This window comes from Nylanderia fulva, unplaced genomic scaffold, assembly GCF_048542155.1.
Source record: "Nylanderia fulva isolate GAGA-0341 unplaced genomic scaffold, ASM4854215v1 Scaffold29, whole genome shotgun sequence".
NCBI classification, from domain to species: Eukaryota; Metazoa; Arthropoda; class Insecta; order Hymenoptera; family Formicidae; genus Nylanderia; species Nylanderia fulva.
In genome coordinates this window covers 359,863-379,459 of record NW_028190358.1, presented here as the reverse complement: position 1 = coordinate 379,459, position 19,597 = coordinate 359,863, and the positions used below count along the sequence as shown (strand labels likewise).

Below are 19,597 nucleotides of genomic sequence, written 5' to 3'. Positions count from 1 at the left end.
ACATTTTACGTTAGTAAGCTTAATTTTGGAGAGAAATTTATGACGAAAATTGCTGCGAGCACTTTTCTCGTAAAATCCTTATTTCATAATCTATGGATAGTAGGTAGTGATTCTGTACTTGAAGCAAATATTGTCATGCAATGTTTTATTTCATTATTCTTTCGCTTACGTTAAATGGAATGTTCTAATATTAACAAATGTTTTTTAATAATTTTATCGCATTGTGTGAAAATATAATATAAAATTGCAAACTGATTTGTCATTGCTGTCACGTTTATAAACATTAATATGAAAAAAACATACGACATTTATTTTGTTTTTTGCGTAATATTATAATATAAAGTTATTACTTTCACACACACACACACATACACACACACAACACAAATAATAATTACATTATATAATTATCTCTATTAAATCAATTCTTTCTCATATATTACTATATTTATTAGATCATCGTATTACAAACTATATATGATATTTTTCTAATGTAGAAAACGCAGAGTGGAAGAAATGCAAATAAGCGCATATGAAAAAAAAATACATTTTTTCAAATATATACAGAAGAATATATAAACTGTTTTGTTTTCATTCTGGAAAAATTGTTTATTGATCGAGAGTTAGATTGACTCTCATCCAAGTGGTTGTCTCGGATCATATCCCCCGCGGCGAGGGTTAAGTTGTCTCGAGTTATGACGGCAATTAAGCGTTACAGCAGTATTTACCTTGTAACTAACTTCTGCTGACCGGTTTACCGGTTACCTTCGTCTCGACTCCGCTCACCGATTTACTCTGCGGCGAGATTAGTGCGCGATTCGATTAATGTTAGAGAACACCGCTACAGAGAACAGAGTTTGCCCATGGATAAGTTGTGGTCCCAGATGATACGGAATTTACTATGGTCAATGAAAAGCCGTATGCTGTTGTATTTCAAGTATATGCGAATATCTTGAGTACTTGACACCGATCTTGTGTTTCCTATAATAAAACTCGTTATTTATAATTTCTAATTCACGAAAAAATATACATATATAATCGAAGAGTAAATCTGTCGAGAAGTTTGAGGAAAACAAGCTTGAGAAATTAATGAATATTATTCTTTTTTTAACTTGTGCATTATTTATGTAACATATTTGTGTAACAAGAGATATATATTTAGAGCTTATGATCGATAATCATATATTTAAGATCGTCTTAAGTACGGTCTTGAGATGCTATGCGGCTGTTTGATTAGTTTAATGGGATTTTAAATCGACTTAAACTAACACTTAAGACGATTGTATAGTAATATAGTATCTTTGCGGTAACGATTTTTTGATTAGTTTAATGGGATTTCAAGTTGATCTAAGACACACTTAAGACGATCTTAAATTCATATAATATGAATACCGGTCTACAAGTATATAGCACAACATCTTCACGGTAACGATTTTTTCGTTCTACAAATTGATAATTAATTATTACATTTATTCAATTTAAAAAGAATAATCTACTTTGGAACATAAAAATTATTATAAATATATCATAAAAATCAGTTGATATTGAGACTATAGTATTACGTTTAATTTTTCTAACAAAAAATCTCGATCTCTTTTTCTTTCTTTAATTCGGATTACTGCGGATTACTGCGAATTTTCAATGTATACATTTTTGGTCAAATTATATCGAAATATCATATTTCACGCGTGAAATATCCATGTTGTTTGATTTTTTCCATTTGCGCGATATTCTATAGTCTATGGTATAGCTAAATCCTATATATATTCAGGTACTATGTGGGAATGAAATTTTGCGTGTTTTTAGCGCAAGTTTCGATCCCGGAAATTATGCCCGCACGCTGTGTTTCCGTTATTTGCTTGTTGACGCGAAACTTGCCGACTCGTCGAGCGCTTCTGTTCGATGCCGTCGCTTATGGGATCCAAAATAGAATCGTTGATGAGATTTGTCGGAGAGCTACCGGGTGCATTAATGGGCGACAGCCTGTGCTTTTAAACGATGTTAACCCGACATCCTTTCTCGCTATTAGGAATACCAATGAAGGCGTTCTTCGATCGGATCCTTCGAGGTTCTCACTCAGACTCTAATATCTCGGTACAAAACGTTGAACGAAGGCGGAGAATCCGAAATGACAATGAAAAGAAAAAGAGAGAGAGAGAGAGAGAGAGTGAGAGAGGAGGAGGGAAGAAGAAAGGGAGGTCGCACGAAAATGATCGAAGAGATGAAAAGGCGAGGGATGACGAAAGAGAACCAGGCGCTGAAAGGTATTTGCTAATCGGTTTGCAGGAATTCAATATAGGGCAGAATAATGAACGATTCTTATGGCGTTCAATCGTTCTCTCCTCCTCCTCTCTCTCTCTCTCTCTTTGTTATAATAAATGCCGCGATCTATCTCCAATCACATGTGTGTTATTTGGCTTTTCAGTTTTCATCAGTTGCGGTGAACGGTTACTCTTCTCGTTCGATATCAAATTGTCAAACTTCTGATATTAAATTGTCATCGCCGGTGATGCGTTGTGCAGTTTCCGCTAATTTTGCTGCCCGTCCTACTTTCCGAGAAAGTACTCGGAATTTCTCTAAACACACGCCAACTCAGTCAGAATCCATTTGGCCACAATCCGTTTTCGTCATACTTTCATCATCATGATGGTTCTGAACCTATGCTTTTAGTATACATCAATTTCTAGTTGATGGACGTTGAGGGATGAATCGCTGATCAAAAATTTGTCACTTGTATCAATACCGATTACATACCGATTTATTTAAATAACAATTAGTAGATAAGTCAATGTTTTCAAGTAAATTTTCTTTAAAGTTTAAGTTTTTTTCATGTAAAACATTTGTATATAAATTACTGTGGATTAGCAGATATTTAAATCATGCTTTTAGTATAATGATGAAATAATATCGCATTTGCGTAATCTTCTTTCTCCAACCTTTCTTTCTTACAACGTCCCTATTTAAGGATCAGTTGAGAATGATAGATATTTTACGTCCGTATTTTTTTCGACATGAATCTCTCGGTGTTTGGATGACCGTCTTTTTACCGTCATAAGAGGAATATATATATAATAATATAATATATATAATTATGTATATAATAATAATATATATAATATATATAATATATATAATAGTATACTATTCATAGGAATTTAATGCGCGAGATATCTGGTCGGCTTATCTTTTTTTTTCTCTCATAATAATCATATATACGTATAGTTTCGTTCTGCGCGTATCCGTGATTTTGACATAAACTGCCAGCAGTAATAGGATCCCTTAATGATCCCTAATCCCTCACTTTCCCCTTAATGATATATGAGTTTATTATTCCGACACTAAGTGCCTGCTGCTTCCTTCCTTTCTTCCGTAAATTTTCTCTGCGTTTTGAAAAATGTCATATATCTACTGTCGTAGAAAGCTGGTTAAAAGCACTTTGCTCGATCTCGCGGGATATTAATTGTACAGCGTCGAAAACAGAGATACCTGGTCGGGATAATCGTATCGTGCTCGACAAAGAAAATGATTCATTTGTATATACACGTTCTCTTTATCCATTGTGCTGCAAATTGTTAATTTATTGTTTTAGATTTTAGATACATTTTCGTATAGTTTTCCTTAAAAAATCATAATCGCTTTTTCACAAACATCCATTTTAATTTTAATGTTTTCGCCATTTTGTGGTGCAAAATGAACTCGACAGAGAAAGAGAGAGAGAGAGAGAGAGAGACAGAGAGAGAAAGGGGAGGAGACGAGAGAGTGAAAGCCGATTAAAAGTACGACGAAAAGAAGTTCTTTGAGATTCAATGAACTGATAATGTATCGTAGATCGAATAATTAGGGTATGCAATGTAATACGTGTGTCAGGGCAATTTCTGACGTCATCGATATGTATAGAAATGTTGTCTTTTGGACACAAAATTTATTGAAATATTCGAAATTCAACGCAAATTGTTTTACATTTTTGCGCATTTATTTCTTATTTGAATCCTTTATAATTTTTCTCTCTCGTTAAACGATTTATAACTTGCGATAAAATTCAAGACATAATATAATATTATTTATAAATTTTATTTGGTGTAATGCAGGAAACAATACTTAAGATACACACAAATCAATATATATATATATATATATGTATATATATCAGGATACACATATATACGTTGAAACGTGTAGCGTATATAAAATTATAAATAGAATTCTGTGTTGAATTTTATCGTAAATTATAGATAGTCTAAAGAGGCCTTTAAAGAGTCGTGTCTTGCGATATGAATATAGCTTTGATCACTAAAAAAGTATACAATATATATATATATATATGTGCAAAAAGTAATGCTATATATATACAATGTTATGTTGTGTATGTGTTACGTGTAATAGATAGCTTCTCAACCTGTTTCACTGCGACTTTTTATATGCAGTTTTTATATTTACAGACGCGCATCAATCTCAGTCTTTTTCAGAAGCGCGATATTTATGAGGCGTATGATAGTTTTGTGAATTTTGTAAAAACAAAAGCAAATAAACGTTCGTTTATATTTAAGTAGCCAAGGAATCGCTCAAATATCGATCTTGTACATATAATATGCGCTACGTCAGATGTGTCGATATCACTCGCCCCGAGGTGGATGAAATATCGTTTTATTACGTAAAACACAAACGTTTCTTTCACATTCAATGAATCCCATTCGTCACGCTTATTATCGTTCAATTACGGTTGCTAATTCGTGAAAATCTAATTGTAAAAGATTGTAGAAATTCTCCACAAATTTCATATAAATCTTAAATATGCTGTGCATAATTTTTAAACATTAATAATAAAAATTACACTGAAATACATATTCTAAATTTCAAAAAATGTTATAACTGATTTAAATGAAGAAGAGAATTTCTGAAAATAAAATACAAATATTTTTACATATATGCTGTTATTTTTTTTGCATTTTAATTTAGATTTAATAGAGATATCGAAATGTTGGAAAAAATATAGATATACATTGAGCAATCAAAATTGTTGACATCTAAAATATCTTTTATTAGGTATTTGAATAGGCGTACATATTGTACATGTTTAATTTATTTGTAGCTTTATACGGGGGTTTATCAACAAAATTGCGATAATAGAAAAAGAGAGAGAGAGAAAGAGAGAGTGCTTTCTTCTTCGGATCAAGTATCGTAGATACCAAATGACGCGTACAATAGGAGAGTGTATCGGTCTAGGAATAGCTCTATCGCGACCGGGCATATTATTATCTTTGCCATTAAAACATCCCCTTTAGTTAGCATTTCACCTTGCAACGAGGACAAAGTATCAGCGGAGAGCGTATCTCTCCGGCAGAGCTGATCTTACACGTCGCTGCTCGACAAAGTGAACCGACACCGTATACGTATTAATATCTAGGGTCCCTGTGGCTGTCACCCTCTCTGTATTTCTTCCTATCCTGCTGATTTTAACGCTCGAAGTCTTCGGCTTACACTTGTTGTGGGAAAGAGAGACAACTCTAGACCCTGAAATCCGTGAACGCTGAGAACGAGACGAATATAATTCGCGCACGCGCGAAACTAAATTATGTTAAAACGCTTCCGATCATGTTGACACGCAAACTCGCAAAAGCGTTATTTTATCGCGAAAACTGTGTCTTCAACGAAGCATGACAGCGACGATGGATGGTTTATTCTACGCGACACCTTTCGATAGAATAAACACGATTTTAATTTTCATGATAGATCAGATTGTGTTTCATTTAAAGATAATCAACGTTTCTTTTTAATTGAAATACAAAGATCCGTTATATTTTTCCAAATTATCAACGAGTGGAAATTGTGTTGTATTTTTCGCGAATAAAAATTGCTAGGCTATGACTGGATAGCGAGGAGAATTTTGAAAGTTTTGTATATGTGTAGACGCGAAAATACATATATCGAAAATGCATTGAAAGAAGGAAAAAAAGAAATGTCAGAAACTTTGTGCTTGTTATGCTAATCATCCTTTCCTTCAAAAGTTAACGCAATTTTCTCCCAATGTTATTTTGATCCAAGAGGCTTCTCTTCGTACTTTCTTCTTGACCTGAAATACTCGGTTCATTCTTCGATAGTTGATTATATCATTTGTTATTTTTACATCATAGATTGCCATTCCTCTCACGTTTACTTATATTATTTTAAGCCCTAGACTTCGTTCCACGTATTATCTATCTTTACCTTGTTGCATCACACGAGACAATTAAGATTTTTAGGTAAATGAACTACGTGCGATTCAATGCTTTTTTATAAAATGTAACTAAACATTTATATTTAAAAAATAGTTACCATTAGCAAATGATCACGTTGTCATTTATCTAATAGTTTGTATCATCCCCCTTCTGATTTTGCTATATTAGGTATACACCATCTTTCGTATCCGTGATGCACGCATCATCAACGAATTAAATCGACCCTCGCCCACTCCGCGTCCCTTTATATTTAGCCTCTATATTCCTCCACTCTCGGGGTAGCTGCAAAAAGGGAGACTACCGGGGTACAGTTCGCTTCCGGCGCTCTGGAAAAAACGTCCCCCTATTCCTTTTCCCGCGAGAATCTCGACGGACGGTCCATGCAACCCTTGATCTTTGAAGAAAGCGAGAGATTCGCGCATTCCGCTGTTGCGCACGCATATCAGATTTTCGCGGGATTCGTCGTCGTCATCGTCGTCGTCAGTCGGCGCGCCGCCGGTTCGCTCACTCTCACGGGGCCGTCAGTAGCCCAGCGTCCGCCGAAGTGCATCTATCTATCCGGCTCGGAACGTCGCAGTCGTAAGGGCTGTTCTAGTGTGTGGTCCCATCGCACTCTCTTTCTCTCTCATCCTCAGGACACGGCACCGTTCTGCAACCCTGCGAACACGTCATCTCACATCGTTCGCGCGCGTTCGATGAGCTTCAACCCCTTACCTCGCCTCGTCACCCCCGCTTTCTGCCTGCGTGTAGCCGCGTGTGCGGAGTGTACTCGCGCTTTTTTTCTCTCCCCACTATTTCTCCCCTTTTACTCGCCTTACCCTTCTTCCTTCTATCCCGGGGTGGACGTAAACTCACTGTTTCATCGAGTGAAAAAGGAACAAAACCTGTGACTCTTGTGTTTTATTGTTCTTTTCTTCTTCATCTTCCTCGGTCTCTTTTTCTTTTACCATTTTTTACCCTCATTATTCTCGATTCGACAAATTACACGTCGAGAAAATGAAAATGTCGATCATGAATGGTTTTTCTTTCAAGTCCCGTATCTCGTGTGTGTGTCCGAGAGAGAATCGTCAATTTTACTCATCCTTTGCAACTTTGTACTTGTAATTTGCTCTTCGACACTTGATCACGCTTTTCTCTTTTATCGTAATGCTCTGAATCCGGTTATAGCATATGATCTCAAACGAGAAACAGTTTCGATAGCCGCGGAGAAAATTTGTTTCTATCTAGCACACTTTAGTGAAATAATTAATCTATTTTGGATAATAGTCGTTAATTCGTATTTCATTGATTTTTAGAGAGAATTTTTATTTAGTAATTTTAGTTAAAAAATTGTAGATTATTTCTTGAAAATTTAAAAACGCTTATAATTTCCCAACATTTCCGCATGACTTTGTCTAATTAATATGCGTTTCACGCTTTTAGCTGTTTACAAATCTTCGTTTTGTAACATTTCCAGAACTGCACGTTTTAAGTGAAATGAATGGTTGACGATAGATATGTCTGTAAGAGGATTGCATTATTATATATATATATATATATATATATATATATATGAGAGAATTGCTTGTCAATTGTAAAAAAAATTTGTCAATTGTTAAGAGCCCACGTGTCATTTTTCGTTGCTTAATCCAATTTTATTTTCTTCCATTTAGACGAATTATATCATCTTTAATTTTTCAAGCAGACTCGATTTTAAACGAAAATTCTAGTTGCGCGCCTTAGATCCTAAAGCGATTATCTTCTTTCTGCATTTGCCATCAGTTCTAATATATAATTCTCGAATATAACAATTTATTTGTTTCTCTATATTAAATCCATGGAAAAGCGTGTTAATATCATGTAACGAAAATCGACTTTTAAAGTATAGACACACTTTTATAAATTTCAACGAAAATGTTGGATATAAAAGTGGCGAAAATTATATATGTATTTCTCGAGTGGCTACATGATTCTTTTTACAACCTTTTGCCGGAAAGGTACTACAAACACATTTTCAATCACGAGTATTTTCCATTTTCATCGTATAAAAACCATTCCTTCGGGCAAATTCCAATTTGACCTGCCCTTCCCAGCTTTCTTTTAATGATTCGGAACTGTTTCCCAACTCCTATAGGCATTCAGAGAAATGCCGAACCAAATACCAACACATTAATAATTTTCCTCGACGTGATATAAAATTAAAACATTAACTTTTGTGCAGTCTTTTTGATGCTTATAATATATACGATGGTTTATTTTGTCATTTGACCCGACAATTTCAACTGACATTAAATTATGTTGGGCAAAAATAATCTACAAATATTTTTCAATATTTTTCAAAAATTACTTTTTTATTAAAAATAATTATTAAAAAAATAATCTGTGTCCACAGAATATATTTGCACAAATATTAATTTTCGATATTTACTGTGTTTGATTTGGTTTTACATAACACGCGAGGATTGAGGCAAGTATTAAAAGTTTAATTTCGACATTTAGGTACAAATGGGAAATCATATTGGCGTATAAGGAGCACGGATTCAATTGTCTCTTGAAACAGATCAGAAATGTCAGATATCAGAAATGTCAAATTTATTTGTGTAATCGCGATTCGGTCATTGTACGCATTATATTAGAAGCGAGTGATGCGATAGACTTTCCGGCTGTTTCTAAATTTATTGCGAGTTTCTTGCGACAGTTTCTATCGTACTGTGTGATCTATCGAGTAGAGACTTAGAGAAGCAATCGCATAGTGGTGTGAATTGAGTACACCGGTCGAGAATTCTTTTTGCTGGTTTTTTTTTCTTTTTTTTCGTGGTTCTATCGATTTTGGATTTAAATAATTCGAGAAAGAAAGACAGAGAGAGAAAAAGAGAACGATTGGACGCGAGTTTTTAGAAAAAAGAAAAGTTTAAAGCGCGGAGTTCTATCGTCGCAATTATTACGCACCGATCCTTTTTACGAGTCGCATCAGTGATTGTTTCGCTCGCGACAGATGCGCACACTTTTCGAAAAATCGTTAAAATCGATATACGCGCTGCCGGCCAAGCTCGGTCAAAGTTGGAAAGTTTCGTGATGCAGTGATCCAGAGAGACAGGGAAATACAAAATGGATAAGGACAGGCAACAAATACAAGGTAAAAGTTATTTCGAGCGCTGTTTTTATTTTTGAACACTATCGATGATGACCTCTGAGTGAATAGAGACGAGTTTTCCACCTTTTCTTTCTTGTCCCTCTTCCTTCGTGTCCTACGCTTCCTAAGATTTAAGTGCAAGATAAATGTTCTTTTCCCCGAGAGAATTATTCCGTTTCGACGAATCCCCTTTACCATCGTGTACTATCTACCTGCTGTGAAGGCGTAATACGGGGGATCTCATTATTTTTATTTTCAAAAAGCTCTAAAGTATCTCAATATCTAGTCTTTTATCTTAATCTTAGGTAGGTATTCTTTAGCTAGCTCTTGGATATTTCTTTAACAAATCGATAAACAAAAATTGACGTTGAAAGTAACATTTTTTTCAACGCATGTATATAGTCTCATAGTATTGCCGTAACTTTCATATAGCGTAGCATCTACAATATCGTGTCGTATATTTGTACAGAAAATATGATATTTTTGCACGTTTCACAGTATTGGTTTTTGAGTAATGGGGAATCGATTTTATTTTGTTCATGTATGTGTTCATGTGTGATGTACGTTGAAATAAACACATTTCAATTGTTCCCGCTTGCGGTTAAGAGATTTTAGACTTGCAAATGAGACCGTTGAAAGCCCTAGTGATCGTGAGAAAGTTATTGAATGGTCGGCACTTTTCGGGATCGTTCGATCGACTCGTACCAATCAACGATGAATTCGGAACGTTGTAACAGCCTGTCGTAGAAATTGTCGAGATGAAGCTTGTTTCCGGAATTAGCTCTAGACTTGCTCTCATGATTTTCAATGCGCAAATTAAATTATACATCTCTACTTTGGCGAACATTGCACAAGGATCGCTCTGCGATTGCTCCAGAAACGAATTTCGCACGATTGCTAGAGACCTAGCTTCGACGAAAGATTACATCTAGCAAAATGTTTCCGTGAAGGATTGAAGAAAATCATCGTAGATTTCCCAATGATTGAGAATAACATTTTCTCATGTCAAAACAGATAGCCAATTGATATGTCAATTTTTCTTGGAAATATCGTGAGCATCGAACATGGATGTTCTTTTTGCGAGATTATCTCGCATTTTATCCATTTGCTTATTTAGATCAAACAATAGTCCTTTTAACCAGAATTACTCTTTATCGATTTAGTTGGTTATTTTGCGAATTGGTTAGCGAATGGAATCATACGTGAAGTAATCCGTTCATGTGTGTTAATTATCGTAAAACATCGATATTACACAATTATATAAGCTTGTAAATGTAGCAACTACGGCAGAAAATATGACAAATTGAATCGTCGTAGGTTATTTATATCTCAATCAAATAATTCCCTCAATTCTGTGTTACAAGAATCGTTTTATTCTCGAGATCTGTAGTAAAGAATATAAAAATGCATTGCTGTCGTCGTTAAATTTTATTGGAGATATACTCATAAAAATTAAGAAAGAAAGAGATAGGGAGAAAGTACTTTAAGAATCGAATTAACGAACTAACGAACTGACGGAAATTCTTGCGAATTATTTTTTAATGCAAATCCAAAATCTAAAAATTATTAAAATTGATACAAAGAGTTTATACATCTATTTAAACTTTCCTACTACTGTTTGCATCATTTACATAACACACTTTTGATTCTCGCAACTATTCTGCGATTTTTAATTATTGTTTAAATGTTTGCTTTCTTCCAAAGAGTAAAACTACATTAGTATAGTCACATAATAATTTTGTCGTTTTAAGTTTGGAGGTGGTTAAAAATTTCGATATATTGGAACACTCTTTCTTGATACACATTTCTATCTTTATATCTGTCTCAATTTAAGTATCCATTGAATTATCTTGGGGGATGTTTCTCGATCACGAATGCGACTATATCGATAGTCGTGAATTACAGGTATGGTGTGTAATTCTTTCCGTCGTATGCAAAAAATTTATAGATGGAAACATTTTTATCGACTTTTTCAATTTAATGTCACATAATAAAAATAAATGCCGTGTGTACTAATAATGTTTGTGAATTTCTGTTGATCTCAAGGAAACTATAATAAGACTTTGATAATTGTAGGAAAGTGCCGTTGAGACATTACACTGAGAGTTATCGAATTGCTCCAATTAACCGTAGTCGACTTGGCGTGCAATATGTATTAATTTTCCCAGAAATGTTTTTTGTGTCGTTTTAATTTTAACTGAATTGAATTAACACGAGATTATAACAATCAAGACTAAAAATAAAAATAATACGCGAAAACAAATAAAATGTTGAGAGTTGAGTTTACAAGATTGAACGCATTGGCTTCTGATACAGATATCGGAAATACGATATCTCTTCTAGTAATGAAAACTATAACGAAAACTTTATTTCCGGGAAAGCGAAGTAATATGAAATATCGAGATGTTAGAATGAGATATAGTCAAGAGTGTTTCGCAATTGACGGCGATCAATTTGACGAAATATTAATTTACTCTCGAGCGCAATTAATATATTATCCTATATATGTGTGTTATAATATAATGAAACGATACTAATGCAATTGGAATTATCAAGGTTTTAATATAATTAAAGATATTTTCTCGTAATAAAATTTCGATAATTAAGGCGTTAACTAGCTTTACTTTGGATACATCAAATATTATACAAACTAAATTATACACAAAATTATTTACATTAATAATAACACAATTTTCAGTAATTATGTTTAAAAAGCGCGCATAATCATATCTATTTTTGGACATCCGGTAAATTATAAAATTATGTAATATTAGCTATTGGTCACATTTTCCATCTTTCAATTGGCTTATTTTGAAATGTGAAAGAACCCGCATGTTATCAAATACGATTATGCATTATTCAAATCTTTGTAAATCACTAACGCAATCACATAAATGGTAATTAGTATGTACATACATATACCGCAAAAGCATAGTGCCCGCGTATACATTTGTTATAATAATTAATGCATTAATTAACATTATATTCATAATAACTTACATACCATTTATTACTGTATTTATAATAATCTAGCGACCAATAAAACATGCAAATACGCATATATCCTCTTTACCGTAGATAAAATCTTTTTGTGAATCTCTTGTATGAAAATATATAATTGACATTTTAATTAAATATTTTAACTTAATTCATGTAAAAATTTAATAATATATGTATGTGCATATCTCTTGCAAAATGATAACACTGTCAAGTTTTATGTATAAAGTTATTATTATTATATTTATCGCTAGCTTCAATTATTATTCTATTTATTAGGTCATAAACATATACCTACACATATGCATAATCTTTCTCTATATTTTATTGAAATTAAATAAAAACAGTTAACAGTGGGATAGATATTTAATGAATTCTATAATTTTAATTTTCTATTGTTACGTGCAGTATATTGTTTATAAAAAAAATATATAATTTTTGCATTGTTGACATTTTATTCAAATCGCATCTTTCGCGCTTTGAAAATTATATTCTATACAGTCTAGCAAAAATCAATAATGTTGTTGAGGTTGTCCATGATGACTACCTAGTGGGCGCCAGTATTCCTTATGAGACCTTCTTTGCGATAAAATCCGATATCTCTCTTGCTTTCAGTTCACGTCGGTAAATTATCCATTGTTGAATATTATTATATTGTCAAGTCTCGTTTTGTATTTTACTATTTTTTGCCCGACGATAAAGAGAAGGGGAATCGCGGTTTAAATGTTAATTGGTCACATAAATGGCCTTATATGTTACTATAACACCGGATTTTCTCTGCTTTGTTATTCGAATTTCCTCTACCAATCTTTTGTGAAAGACTTTCATATATAATATAATCTGTATTTCTCTCTTTCTTTTTCTCTCCCAATTTCTTTTATCCGTTTAATTTTCCTAGATTCTACAACGCGCTTAACGTTAATGATTCTCTTAATGAGCTCTTTCACAGAGATCACGTCGATTTCCCATAATTTGGTTACGATCTCAGCTGCTGGCATTCTACGTATTTGCGCTATTAGAAATGTAAAAGCCCCCAAAGAGAAGGAGAGAGAGAGAGAGAGAAGTAGAGAAATAGAAGTGGAAAAGTGGAGAAATATTTTAATAAAGCGCTTGTAAACGCCAGCTCACAGTCTCGACCGAACGATAAACTTCCGAAGAATTTGCGTTGAATCGAATTTGACCTATGCGGACCTTGGAGCGAGGTCGGCGTGATCGCATTTTTGGGGTGACACTCGCTCCCCGTTCTCTTAAACGTATATTCTTGTATTAAATTTTCGAGAGACTGATTGTCGAAAGATGCAAACATGTGAAAAAAGCAGTGCAAAGAAAACTTTAGCTGGAATATATATGATTAAAAATAAAGAGCTAAATATTTCCGAATTTATAATATAAACCGTTTAATTATTTATATAACACATTTCATTCAATATCATCTTTTACAAATTTTTTATAAATTTTTTTTTCTAGTAAATAATATCTTTAATAATCCTCAACTGACATGCGGATCATTATCTTTTTGCTCTGTTCTTTCTCTATTTTTTTTTTATTCTAAATCAATAAAATAATTCTACAAGGCATGTTAATTAAAGATTAATTCCTATGAATAATGAAACGTTTTTGAGACGTTTCTTTGTTTCTTCAATTTATTGATCAGGCTTTTGTCAGTTATCATTTTTATACTGTTACTATTGTATTGTACGTTTGACTTAAGCTACTAGTATGGTATATATGGTTCTTCATTCTTAGACGCTACAAATGGTCGCATCTCGAGAAAGCATTTGTATTGAATCGCGGGATCTTTACATCATTCGTTTTTCAATCCGCCCACGCGAAATTGTGGATACGGGTCGTCCTGCTCCACCTACACACACGCGATATCCGCATCGAACGATTCGCAATGCGAGGTCATTTCGTAAACCGTTCTCTCGTAATTTATTTCTCTCCCTCGTCTTTCCCCCTCTTTCTCTCTCACTAACTTCCGTTTTCTAATTATTTATCAAAGGGATGTGCGCATTCTATATAATTTTACCAAAAAGATAAAAGAGTCCGAGACTACACCGTCATTTTAATCAGTGCAATTTGCGGCATAGATAATATAATTTTCTCCGTATCCTTGATCTTTCACACAAGGGAGACATAATTTTGAGATATACATATGTATTATGTTGTTTACTGCAGCCCTGCCAAAAATACGTCGTTCGCTTGAATTTGGCGCAATTCAACCGCAGAATAAAGTGAAATTAGCGAATAAATTTAATTTTATCTACAGATAATTAATATAGAATATATTAACAAATATATGCATGTATATGTATATACGTATACAATATTTAAAATTTATTATAATATACATATTAATTTCGAGAGTAATTAAAAGAGCTACATACGTTAAAAAGGTCTTTGGAAAATGGTTAATGAATAATAATTTCATAAATTGAGAGCAAAGTTTGCGAACATTTTAACGATATTGTTGCGTTGAAGAATTACGTTCGACTTTTATATTATCGTCAATTTTAATTTCTGCGTAATATTTACGATAAGATTTCTACCCTTCCTGGCAAATTATTGTTGTTCAATGCGCTGACTTGAAAAAGAGAGGAATTATTACGCAAACAATGTAAGCTTAATAGATTGCATTCGCTGCATCCCTGCGAAAGTCGGGGAACGATTAACGTTATTGCGAGATCTATCTCTGCGATTTATTGGAGAAGAGTATGCAAGACAATATGCAATTTTGATCGATGAATGCGCAAGTGGTCGATAACGTTCGGAAGGGTGTCAGGAGAAAACATGATGGAAATTGATTTACCGCGTTGAATTCCGCTTTTCGAGTATATTTGCAAGTTTACGATGTCGCTCTATATTGTGTTTACATACCATTTATATTTTTCTCCAACTTTTTCTTTTTTTTTTTTTATTTTATCGACAAATTTTGAAAGACAGTTCTGGAAGCTAAAGACATTCGGTAATCCCACTTCAATGTCGGATATTTTACTTCAATTTAAGCAAACATCAAAACACACGTGTAGCATATATGTATATGCATACTTATGTGGAAAGGCGATGCACATCTTGCGTGTGGCAAATATAGGTAACGTAACTAGGAAGAGAATAGGAATTTATTGTACTTGCATTATTTAGATTTGTTCGACGCTCGTAAATCATGTTTTTACGCAAAATAGAATTTTGCGAAAAATACGAGATTCGTATCGTCACGACTCTCTCAATTTGAAGTTGCCCGTATCTTTCTCTTTCATTTATGTATGCATTATACGAGGTCGTCGTAGAGAGTAGCGATGCGTTTCTGTTTTGCAAATTTACGATCACCGACGCCAGTTCGTCCCCGGCGACTGAAACAGGCGACGTTATGCATATCGTCTTTATAGCGCAATCACGAATGTATACGATATGCTTCTCGCCGTAGTCGGGATCCACGCGCATAATGCATTCGTTGAATACGTAGGAAATGCGTAAGTAGCACGATGAAGATTACATCAAACTAGGTGCGACGTGTTGACGTCAATCATCACCTGCGTCGACCTGCGAAAAAACTGTGCGATTTCTTAAACAGGTGTTATTTTTTCCTTCGACAGAGTTGATTCGATTATCTCGAAGAGACAACGCAATTCCACAATTGTCGAGAACATTGTTACATAAAAGCGCATGCAACATGCGAAAATTGACACACAATGATGCATTAGACATTATCCTCTTTAATAACAGTACAATTCCAGAAATAACTCTACCTTTATATCGCTGAGCAATTTCAGTTTTTAAAGTTATGTGTTGTATGCAACACGTGTGTGCGATATTTTCCAATATTTTTATTAATTATATTATATTTTAAAATTATTTTCACATTGTTTATACCATGCATGAAAGTGGCGGAAAAAGGGTAATAATCTTCTCCTCTCACAGAAATATTTTTTGAATTTAATATCCATTTTTAATACATTCGGTCGGTATTTATTTCGTATTCGTGCGCATGCATATCATATTAACCCTTAAAGGATCGCGTGAAAAATATTTACGGAAAGGACTATAGGAGAGTAACTATATATATATGTAAGATATATATGTATCCCCAGCAGAACTTTTATTATATACAATCAATAAATATATTCTCATAAAAATGTATTCTTACGAAGATTGATTCCATATTTGTATAAGGAAACATTTTTGAAAAAATATGAATATATTAGTTTTTCTTTGAATTTATGTTTAATTGTTATAATATAAAAGGATTAATTTATTTTATGCTACGAAATAGCCAAAGTTCTAATTAAAAAGATAAAAAATTGTAAAAATAATAAAGAAAATAAAAGTTTCAGGGTCTCTTAATTACCTCCCACGGTCCTTCAAGGGTTAAGGTCACATGTAAGCATATTCTTAAATTAGAATGATCGTGGTCCAATTTTTATTGGTAAAATAAAGAAGTAAGAATCGAGTTTTTTGCTAATTAAATTGGCAGATAATCGAGAGCTGTCGAAGGAAAAATACTCGGAAGATCAAACGATCGCTGTGTTGTAGAGTGCGCGTTTATCTTTGAACTTTGATGATAAATGGGTTACAAAGTTATAAACCGCTGACAAATTCATTAATATTGGTCTCAGCACGTTTACATTTATTATTGCGGTATACAGGATTTCGTTATACCAAGTGATAGATTTTTTAATGATTTTTTTTCAAACATAAGTTGTCAAACATTACCTTTTATAATACTTGTACATATCATGCATTATATAGAATATAAACTGTCGTCTTTTTCGTCCGCGTAATTTATATTCCGTTCACGAGTATCGCGTTTCCATTTCCGAGATGTAAATGCAAGAAGCGGAATTTTTTTGTATAACACGCGTCGTTTATCGCGATGATATACGTTTCTGCAGTCAGCTGTACTGTACTATAGCGTTACGCGTCGCAATCACTTTAATTAAAAAATTCTCTCTCAAGTAATTTTAGACTTTCATTTATTATCTTTATCTCGAGCAAGAGGAGAAATTGTATTAAGAAAAGTATAGATAAATTGGTAATGTAATTTTGATATATGATTTTCCTCGCGTGATTTTACTCATCGTCAGTGATATCAGAGTATTATAGACGGTATTCTCTGAGATTATCTACTAACGTCCACTTAATAGTCAATCAACTCATGTCACGATAAGGACATGTGCGATTGAGTCAGCATTCGTAATATGCTATTAATTAGGCGCGACGGATCATCAGATCATTATTCCGATTATTCGACACCTGCAACAAGATACACATTACACACACACACACACACACACACACACACACACACACACACACACACACACACACACACACACACACACACGTATACCAAGATAAAGCAACACAATGTATCAATTTGCCTCTTTATCACGTTTTTCAAAGCTTATATCGATTACGAGAAGATGAGCCTTGAGGTTTCAATTAGATGACATGATGATTTTTAAATAGAAAATGTCACGCGCCTCGAAGTATTCTCGGTTAAGCCTGTCCTTCACCGACTCCTTCGCTCGAATCTCGGTCTTTTCTCTTGCGGAAAGATAAAGGATAGGTACCGAGAGGCCGAGGGAAATATCTCCTCGCACGACCTTCGACACCGCCGAGCGTTTTCTCGATGATAGCGCGAATCCAAACATTAAATTATCTTCCACCCTCGATGCGTCTTCGTAAAGTTGGGCACAGGACAGCCGACGTGTTTAGTTCAGACGTGTTTCGTCTAAAAAAATTTTTTTTTTTATACCCAGTCCGTTGTATATACGGACCATTAAGCACAAAACTAAAATATACTGATTCGACGCACACACACAAATACACGTACAAATCCAAGCTCATATTATTCAGAAGATAATCTGGCAGCTTGAACCACGATCTTAAACAGTGTGTTCTATTGCCACTAAAGGAAGAAGAAGAAGAAGAAGATGTGTCTTCGTTGACGCGCCGCTTCGTTCGATACCCTCGATCTTCAAGCCCTCCATCCAGTCATTGCCCGCGGCCCATTTCTTTCTCCGCAGTTTCCGGTGCTTCTTTTCCATCTTTTTCCGTGTTTTCTATTTCCTTCCTCCGATGTCACTTAATACTTCTCTTTTTCACCTACCATCCCGAGCTCTCGTCCCGGTTCGATCCCTTTTATCGCTTCTATCTCGTCCTCATCCCGTGTACACCCGTTTTCGCGCATCTATATCTATCTTTGCTCATCCAACCCTTGAATTAAATTACACCCCGGAGGTCGAACGACTTTAGCCGACGAGAGAACTAGCTATAGGTCGGATAGGTGATGCGCACGTCTTATCGGCTTCCTCAACCGCAATGATACCGCCATTCATTGTCCAGTTGGTCGCACAATTTTATATTAGCCGTTAATACGCACTTATCACTATATATATATATATATATATATATATTTTTCTTAATTTCTTTGCCTCATTTCAAGCATTATTTTTATTTACCAATTTGAGCAAACCAATTTGAGCACATATTTCATATCCAATATATATTTTTATGCTGAAAATATTTATTTAAAATAAATAAAATTTGCGATTTTGTAGTTTTGCAAAAAGATACAAAGTTTAACGGAAAAATTATTATTTTTTAAATAATATATGTGAATGGAGAATATAAAAAAATGTCATTGTAGCGCGATAAATCAATAATCGGATTTAATATTCAATAAAAAAAGTCTGTACTTTTTTATTTTAAGTATATTGCTGACATTTAAGTTTTCCTGACATTTGATTGATAAATGGGAGTGGAGGGACAATATATGTCGTAAAAGGGTAGATGTATAATTAATAGCTAAATAATTTAAGATATTATAAACTATAGTTTAAACGACTGAATTTATCTATAACAATTTATCTTCTATAGTGGCAAAATTGCATACTCGTTTAATTATCTTCAAGAGGTGCAAACAACTTTTCGTACAAAGTTGTTGAGATAGAAGGTGTTACACGTGAATGAGGGTTACGTTTTGTCCTATAAACGTTAGATCGATACTAGCAAGAATAGTGGGTGGGCAGGATGTAGCCGAAAGGAGAATCCGGTCGTTGAACGAATTCTACCGTCTTATGCGACTCTGCACAAAATATTTTTCGATCGTGGTTTTTTTATGTCGCGTTTATTAGCATCTTCCTTGGCACTTAAACAAGTGACAACCGAGTCAAGGTGAGTCGTTAAAATTTCTGGCAATTGCGTCGCGTGCTATTTTCTAAACGAATTATTTCTCTACGACCCTCGCTATACGCAGCTCGAGTGCATCTCG

At 34.0% G+C, this 19,597-nt stretch overlaps 1 protein-coding gene across 4 annotated transcripts in view; it reads left to right on the top strand.

Moving 5' to 3' along the window:
- LOC114933091 (dual specificity calcium/calmodulin-dependent 3',5'-cyclic nucleotide phosphodiesterase 1) overlaps positions 1 to 19,597 on the top strand; it is a 99,596-nt gene that overhangs the window by 2,446 nt on the left and 77,553 nt on the right. Inside the window, exons 1-2 of one of the 4 annotated variants that reach the window (XM_029305547.2) lie at positions 6,533 to 6,794; positions 8,694 to 9,330. The exons of 2 other annotated variants lie outside the window; for them this stretch is intronic. In XM_029305547.2, coding sequence (XP_029161380.1) covers positions 9,303 to 9,330 — 28 coding nt within the window. In that variant the 5' untranslated portion in view covers positions 6,533 to 6,794; positions 8,694 to 9,302. Of the gene's footprint in view, positions 1 to 6,532; positions 6,810 to 8,693; positions 9,331 to 19,597 lie in introns of those variants that run through there. One more of the 4 variants, XM_085484100.1, reaches the window with a different exon arrangement.